At 45.5% G+C, this 8616-nt stretch overlaps 1 protein-coding gene across 2 annotated transcripts in view; it reads right to left on the bottom strand.

Moving 5' to 3' along the window:
- The window catches only part of zfc3h1 (zinc finger, C3H1-type containing), a 34508-nt gene that overhangs the window by 16577 nt on the left and 9315 nt on the right, over nucleotides 1-8616 (bottom strand). Inside the window, exons 5-14 of one of the 2 annotated variants that reach the window (XM_015398078.1) lie at nucleotides 7481-7689; nucleotides 7280-7403; nucleotides 7105-7196; nucleotides 4858-5049; nucleotides 4496-4675; nucleotides 4283-4420; nucleotides 4083-4201; nucleotides 3887-4012; nucleotides 3619-3793; nucleotides 3407-3535 (exon numbers count right to left, since the gene is read on the bottom strand). In XM_015398078.1, the coding sequence (XP_015253564.1) occupies nucleotides 3407-3535; nucleotides 3619-3793; nucleotides 3887-4012; nucleotides 4083-4201; nucleotides 4283-4420; nucleotides 4496-4675; nucleotides 4858-5049; nucleotides 7105-7196; nucleotides 7280-7403; nucleotides 7481-7689 (1484 nt within the window). The remainder of the gene's footprint in view (nucleotides 1-3406; nucleotides 3536-3618; nucleotides 3794-3886; nucleotides 4013-4082; nucleotides 4202-4282; nucleotides 4421-4495; nucleotides 4676-4857; nucleotides 5050-7104; nucleotides 7197-7279; nucleotides 7404-7480; nucleotides 7690-8616) is intronic. The other variant, XM_015398079.1, reaches the window with a different exon arrangement.

Below are 8616 nucleotides of genomic sequence, written 5' to 3'. Positions count from 1 at the left end.
TGCTATTTTCAATGACTACTTATTTTTGTCCAGCTTTAACATTGGTATCGATATCGGTTATCGGCTACATGAGTTTTAAAATATCGGCATATCGGCCAAAATCCCAATATCGTGCATCCCTATAATAAGCATGCAGCCTTATGACCACAAGTGAAAATCCGTCAACAGCTCCATTAATACAGATTCCATAAAGTTTTCGTTTTTCATATGAATGGTCATGCCGCATAAAGTTGGGACCTGGTCGTTTTAAACAATGCTGAAGCCTCAGCTTTTCTCCTTGCGGATCGAGGATTTTGAGAAGGTGCCAGCGGACAGTTCTTTGGGAAACCACTAAACCAGCTGGGATGCATTTCAGATGCATTCATTTATAATCAATAAGCATCCTGTGCTGGTTTAATTGCTCCTGCAGGAACAGTGCAACTTCCAGCAGGTCAGGGTAGAGAGCTTTTTCGCCTAAACAATCCTATGGAATCACTGCGCAATGCTAACAAACTAAAAATAATTGAGGAAACTCAGTATTTCCCGGCGTTGCATAACTAAAAGGAAATAAAAGCAGATTAAATCTGACAACCAACTCATTGTTCATGTTTCATGTAGCAAAGCTCAGCAATGACTTTCCTTCCTGATCTGCTAAATATAACATATAATCCTATTATTATGAGATCTTATCTCGTAATAATGAGATAAGATCTCATAATAACGCCCCTAGTAACCATGGTGATTTAAACCAGTGTTTTACTGTTTGTCTATGTGTGGGTTCTAGGTCCTCCTTAAGAGTGATACCAGTGTCTCTATAAAGGTAGGGACATGGGACACCATGTAATCCTGTAAAACTTCCTGTCAGACGAAGGAGTCGACTTTGAACTTGATAAAATTCAGTGAATCAACAGCCGCAGCCCACAGATTGATCACCCACTGTGGAAACGTCACAGCAAACCAGCTAAAGTTTCTGGCTTTCTAAAGACTCTTTAAAAGGACCTTTGGACAACGGAGCAGCAGCCCAGTCCTTTTACCACAGGGAGAGGTTTCCGATTACGTCTCTCACTCAGGAGTGGCCTCACAGGAAAAATATCACATCACCTCGTTTCAGCTTTTTAAATGACTGTAGTTATAGAAAACTCTTGGTGTGGGCTTTGCTTCAGTCCATTAACGGGCTTCTGTTATCCTTTTTGCTTCAGCCTCTACCAGAGCATGTGAGCGGAGCAGTTTTCAATTCAAAGGCAGGAGTGAGGCTTTCGCTCCACTCCAGTTCGCTGCGATGCGTTCCCGTCAATTAAAAATATTGGATTAGGGATGCACGATATAATCGGCCCCCTATCGGTATCGGCCTTAAAACTGAATATCGGACATCGGCCACCCCACCGATATTTAACCCGATATTTGATCAGCTTCTGAGTTTCTAAAGTCTAAAAAAAGATATAAAAAATACTACTACTTCCTCAAAAACTTCTTTTTTACAGACTTAAAAACTTTTAAAGATGAGGGGGAAAATATTGATACATTAAAATATCCCAATATCTTCATTTGCTGATATATTGCCATTTAAAAACACCATATCAATCTCTTTTACTAATGAAATATTGCTATATGTCATCGTTATGCTACGAAATCCCCCGAAAATTCACGAAATGTTGCCATATTTTTATATGTTGATATATTGACGCGGTATCGATCTATTTTACTAACAAAATCTCACAAGAATTTGCAAAATCACGAGTTTGTAACAGAACGATGAAATTTCACGAGATTTTGAAAGTAAAATAGATCGATACCGCGTTTTTAAAAATCAATTTGATATCAGCATATGAAAATATATTTGAGTATATTATTTTTCAAAGTGTCAGAAATGGATAACAAAACTGCTATTTTCAATGACTACTTATTTTTGTCCAGCTTTAACATCGGTATCGATATCGGTTATCGGCTACGAGTTTTAAAATATCGGCATATCGGATATCGGCCAAAATCCCAATATCGTGCATCCCTATATTGGATTATAAAATAAGTAAAATAACATTTATTTGATTGATTGACTTAAATCCTAGGCCAATCCCTATGCTGTAGTCTGTGCCTCTAATCTGTTATAGTCTGTTTCAGAGACGAGGATTTCATATTGTGTGATAAAAGGTGGGATAAAATATCATAAAAAGATACACTAACTATACTTAACAATACAGAGTGGATTTACATAAAGTGATCGTTGTGGTAAGAGCCTGTTTTTGAAAATGGATTGCATACATGCATTATACGCTATTATCTCAGTTGCAATGGGAGGTAAAGTGACCTTTTTTTAATGTATTTTAGTAAAATAAATTAGTAATAAATAGGAAACGCGGGGCAACATGAATGGAGCGAGGTGTTACGTTCACAGATGGGAAAGAGTGTGAAAATTTAACAGCCAGTTAAATAAGACAATCCACATGTATCGGTAACATCATTAAATTAAACGCCGTGTGTCCCAGCGCCCTGGCATAATTACATGAAGGAAAAACATCAGAAAAGCGAGTGTGGAGAGATTTCGCCGGAGCATCCAGGTGCAACTCTGAGCGGCAGAGCGAATGAGCGAACATCCTCCTGAGCGGGGAGCGGGAATTGCGCTCCGTTCACATGCTCTGGCGCCTACCAACCGCAATGTTTATCTTCCACTCAACTTTCCAGTTACTTGCTCGGTTAGTTTCTTCCAGAATCACTAAAAATGTAACGGCTTATCGTTCCAGTGGAGGTTGTCGATGGATAACATCTCTCTGTATCGTTTGCTGTAAGCAATGAAAAATAAATGCTTGTAATATGACAGAGTCACTAAGAAAATAAAGAATGTTGGATTTACTTCTGATCTACTGAGATCCCTGCAGTCAGATGGTGGATATAAATTAATTCATTAGAGCATCCTTTTAACAAAAAGCCTTGAGGAAAGTTTTATCCGTTTGCACTGTTGTTCTGACTCTTGAAGAGGCGGTCGCATTTTCCTGCTGCTCTGCAACAGTTCATCCTGCTTTGCTGTGTTTCTGTCTTTTCTGAGCTCTCTCTTCATATCACCCGAATTCAAACAACAGATTTTCTCAACTGGAAGACAGGGAAAAGGGGAAGCATCCTGTCCTGCCGGGACATACTTTGTGGGATACACCATCGACTCATGGAAGGCTTTCCTTCTGCTGAAATGTTCGCCTCTTGTTTACATGTGCTTTTCTTGTGCTGAGGTTTTTTGACATCTCAAACTGTATCCTGTCAAGGATAAAGTCTGAAATATGTAGCCCCTGCCTTCCCCAATGTGGCTCTAAACTTTCCGCAAAAAAAAAAGGCAGCACTATAGTGAACCGCCCTGCGGGACCTGGGCAACCATAAGAATCCCCCAAATTCTAGAAAATGCTTCCTGTGAATGACAGGAAGCTAAAGCCGGCCCTCTCACCACGGTCTGGCTGAGTCCTGCGGGCCGTTTGGGTCCTCTGCCGGCGGCCAGCTGAGCCTGCATCAGCTCCTGCTCCAGTCGGACGGCCACCACCTTCTTCAGGGACACACGCTTTTCAACGCGCTGCACCTGCAGGGGGACAGGAAGCTCCTGTTGGCGGTCTGAACAGAATGGAACCAACAGGACCACGGGATCATGCGTGTCGGGCCGACCTGCTCCTGCAGCTTCTTCAGCAGCGTCCTGTTGGCCGCCACGATCTTCTCAGACGCCTGCAGCTGCTCCCTCAGTTTGATCACCTTGGTCTCAGACGCTCTCAGCGTCTCCGTCTTCTTCAGCTCCTGCTGTAGCAGATGTCTGAGGACGGCCTCGTCTCTTTGCAGCAGATCTCTGTGGAAACACCGAGGTCATCAGCTTCGGGGTTCAGAGCCGGAAGGTAGAACCTCCTCTGCTCTCTGGGGTGGAGGGGGGGTTCAGACTCACCTGTGCTTGTTGAGTTTCTGCTCGGCCTCAGTCAGCCTGAGCTCAGCAGATGGTTTGGAGGAATCCAGGACGGGTTCAGAGGCAGCAGAGGAGCCGTGGTCTTTCTGCAGCCTTTGCTTCTCCCTGCTGCAGAACCAGAACACGCTTCAGAACCCAAACATCTCCAAGTCTTTATCTCACTCCTTCCTGGTCCTACCTGGCGATCTCCTCTTTGAGGAGGCGGTACTCTGCCTTCTTGGCCTCTGGTAGTGTTTCTGGAGTTCTCACCGGGTTGTTCTCCTTCTCGCTTCCTGATGCTGCTTTCGGCTTCGTCGCCTTTGAAACATCGGCAGAAGAATCAGCTTTAATCGTGAAGCAGAGCAGCAGGCGTCACCGTCGGCCCAGACCGAGCCTTACCTCCACAGTCCTCCGGACCTCTTTGATCATGAACTCCAGACCTCCGAACACGGCCTGCGAGGAGCTGCAGGTATCCATGTCCGAGTCGCTGTCATCCGAGTCTTTGAGGGAAACCACCACTGACTTGTGCCTGGGGAGCTGAAAGAGAAAGATGCAGATAGTCTGATCCTGGACCAGATGGGGGGGCAAACACCAACATCTGGAGGTTCTTACCACCAGTGGACCTCTGGCGGCGGGAAGCGCTCTGCTGAACCTGCTGCTGCGTGATGGAGGCACCGTGTTCAGGCTGACCGTGCTTAGATTCCCTCTGGGAGGCGGCTGGACCTCCGCAGGAGGCGGGGCGCTGGGAGACGGAGGACCGCTGGAGCTCTTCTGCTCAGGACAGAAAACATCCTGATGATGGCAGAAAGGAGTTGAATTCAGATGATTAAACCTGAAACATGTCTGCTGTAATTTAGTTTAGTTTTGGCTCTAGATGATAAAGCTGGGGCGTTCAGGAGCGACGGTTGATGACTCAGTCTGCTTGGCTCGCCTCAGCTGGAACCAGTTTAACCAGTCTGAGCAAGAAGACTCACCTCAGCCGCCGCCACCCTCTTGTTGGCCATCGACATCAGACATGTCTCCCTTAGCAGCATCTCTTCCTCCTCCTCCTCGTCAGCAAACGGAGGCTTGGGGGGCGGCTCCGGTTCATCAGGAGGAGGGGGGAGAGGGGGAGGTGGAGGAGGAAGGCCCGACAGGATGGGGGAGAGGAAGGCCTGCGAGAAATCCTGAGGAGGAAGACAGTAAGAGAACATTATTCATTAGGAATAAGGGTCTGGATAATGGGCTGCGTTCAAGTTCACGTTTATATTCGGGGATCAGAGGCAGGGAAGGGTTCCAATTAAAGGGTCTCTATAGTCACATTTACTCTTTTGAAAACGTGCCGAGATGACTGTTAAGTGTAAATGGCACAAATGAACCGGACTGTGGCAGACACAACCAAACTGTGCTAACATGGTAACAGTTCATCAGTAAGACTCGGCGCGCTTCAGTTCTGGCTCGGTTCAAAGAGCGCATGAGCAGACTGCGTCCTCTCCTTACCGTCGGCCTCCGTAATCATGACATTTCAGACATTCATAAAAATACTAGCTTCTCTACCGTGCCACACGATTTCCAGTGATGATTCTGCTTAGTGGTGTAGTAAACCTCAACTTGTTGTCTCCTGCGTCTGTAAGCCCTGATTAGACTATCGTTTGTCCTATCCACTTCCCAAAAGCTGATTCTGTCAAGTAAATTCATCAAAGACTGGCTTCTTCGCCTGCAAACATCCTGAATGTTATGGGCGCCGCCATGTTGGTTCGCTTGTTTCCCTCTAGAGAGCAGTAGAACCGTAGATTGCCACAAGGAGGCGAGGAACCATGCTAGCTTGATGTGTAAATGGTCGTAAGGAACCGACCTCGGCACGGTTAACTGATCCAAGCTCAGTTTTCAGAGGGTAGTGTAAATGGGACTTATGCTTAAAAAATCCACTCTGAGCTTTTAAAATCGTACGGAAACGGCCATTCAAAAGGTTGCATTTCCGAGTTCTCCCGAGTGGTGCACGACTTTATAGGAGTGAATAAAGTGACTGTGATTGGTCAATTATCAAGGGGGTGGGATTGTTGTGGCTGAAGGTTCGCAAACAAGTTTGATAGTGGCCGGTGTCTCGGAAGCATCTTGCTAACCAGTTAGCAACTTAGTGCTAGCAGGTTCCCAATGGGAAATTCCATTGGGACCAAGTAGCACTTAGAAACGAAACATGCAAGAGGAGAGTTTTGTGTCAGAGGTTGTGGATGAGTCTCCTCCGTCCGAAAGCGGGGACAAGATGTTGTGGAAGAGGACGCCAGGGCGGCAGAAGCTTGGTTTGGTGTAGAAGGCTTCCAGCCGTACATGTTTGAGCCCTTGCCTCGCAACGCTGCCAGTTCTGTTAGCTCTACGCCTGCTGAAGACACAGACGTCCATCCCCGTGAACACTGGGACGCAACTCAATGGGAAAGGAAATGATTCTTATTTCTTATTTCAACCGTCGCGTATATTAACTGTGACATATGAATCAAGATGCTATGTCCGAAAAAATGAGATTGACAGAGGATCATTGATATATGACTGGCCGAATTTAGGTGTACAAGCTGATGTATAACTGGCACGTATAAGATAACGGAAAAAAATAACAAAACTGAATAAAGAGCACATTTATATACATGTTTAAGCCAGAATTATTTGACATTTAAATATGATTTCCCTACGACTTTAACTATATTCTAAAGCTGTTCCAAAGTCTCTAAACTGGTGTTTGGACTGATTCCTGCGTCTATAAATTAATCCTCAGGAGTTCTGCTGTCTGAGCAGCAGCCCCTCCCTCACCTGTAAAAACAGCAGGTGGAGAATATCTGCATCAGATCCCAACAGGAAGCAGCTTTGACTAAAAAAAACAGCAGTTTTTTTATTTGAATAATTTATGTGAACTGTTGGTTTTTAATCATAAAATTTAAGGGGAAAAAGGATTTATTAGATTTGGGAGGAAATTTATTCTTTGTCTTTTTGGTTTCTTTTTGGCCTCTAGAGGTCTGGTGATAAGGCAGAGTCATGGACTGGATGGCACGCAGACAAAGAGAGGCAGCCTTGATTTGAAGGCAGGCGTTTTTCTTTTGGGGGGGGAAAAAAACCAAAAAAACAATTTCATATCAAACCGATGCTCTATAGGCCATTACATATTTGCCTCTGACGGCCCTGAAAGGCAAAGGCAGGAGCTTTAAGAGTTGGTAAGGGTTGGTGTTGAATGAAGGTGGTAGTGTGGAGCGTACCATCCCATAGGCGGCCGCCTCAGCCCCGTAGAACCCCAGATGGGGGGGCAAGGACTCATCTGCAGGCAGCAGGGTGTGCTTCGGTGACGGCGCTGATAGAAACAGGAAGCGTCTAGTTACCGTCTTGGCTACCCGTTAACAGGAAGTTTGGCACTGATCACAGGTATCGGCTCACCTGGGGAGCTGGTTTCACTGTCTGTATCCATGGCAACCTCATCATAGTTGTCGTACTGGTAGAGGTTCCCTGACGTGTCCAGGCCGGGCTTTCCAGCACACTTCCTGAGGTCCTGGTCTCTGGACTGAAGGCAGAGAGCCGATTGGATGATTGTAGGAGAAGGTCGGACTCACCTGAGATGGCGCCGAGGCCGCCTCCTACCCTGCTGCGGGTCCTCCGTCCCCCCACCAACTTCATAAAGCGGTTGTACTGCTCGTCCTGGTTGGAAAGGTCCCGGATCCGGCGGATTTCTTCCTCGCGTTTCCGCCGATCCTCGTCTTCCTGCCGCCAGTTATCCTCCTGTTTCCGCTGCTGCTGCAGCTTCCAGGTTCGTAGCTGCTGCTTCCGGGCCGCCTGCTTGGCCATGGAGCCTGTGGAGAAGGACCAGCATCATGATGCCATCACATTCCACAATTATTAAAGAACTTTACAACCCGCCTGTAGGTGAGTTTGCTGTAAGTTATAGGACTGTAAGGTACTGTTCGGGTTTATCACTGCTCTCAACCGGGAGTGTCGGCCAGAACACTACTCAGGCCAGGATTTCAATCAGGACTAGATGTTAGGAGAAGGTGCAGCAGGTGGAGAATGAAGACATGAGCCAGGATCCTTTAACTGGTCTGTATTCCAAACTCAATTTCGGATTCCAATTGATTAAATAAACATAAGGTATTTCCAGGTAGGTACGTGTTTAAGTGTGTGTGTGGTTTCCTAAAACAAGACAAGAAAGATAATTCAAATGACCCTATCATTACACATCACACCATAGATAAGCTAAGGAGAAAATAATTAAACTCTAAAAAGTTTAACCTCTAATATACTGTTAATCAGCAAACGACAAAGTTAGCTAACAATCATGGCTTGGCGCCATCTAGTGGATGCGTAGGTTTGGCACAACACTCTACAATACACACACAGAGCAGATAACCAAGACTTATCAACAGGTAACTAAGAACGAAAATAACCCATTTAACTGCAATAAACACTCAAATATTAAACTTACTCGTCAGTGACGCACACTTATTTGAAGAACACACATATTTCCAAGTCCTTTCCCTGTGTTAGCTCAGTGGCTCAACTGTCGAATTTTCCAAACGGCAGCAGCAACGGTCGTCACGGCAACGCTGTCCTAACTTCTGCATGCCTTAAGGGCCAAAATAACACTCTACAGAAACTACAGAATATAAACAGCAGTACCCAACATCGAAACCTAAACTACTTAAAGGAATAGTACACCCAAAACATGATTAGCCTTCATTTTCTACTCACCCCCATGCTGAACAACACTCTGGAGTACTTTT

The sequence above is a fragment of the Cyprinodon variegatus genome, unplaced genomic scaffold (genome assembly GCF_000732505.1).
Source record: "Cyprinodon variegatus isolate N-32 unplaced genomic scaffold, C_variegatus-1.0 Scaffold910, whole genome shotgun sequence".
Taxonomy (NCBI): Eukaryota; Metazoa; Chordata; class Actinopteri; order Cyprinodontiformes; family Cyprinodontidae; genus Cyprinodon; species Cyprinodon variegatus.
The sequence above is the reverse complement of the archived record's forward strand: the minus strand, read 5'-3'. Positions and strand labels throughout refer to the sequence as shown.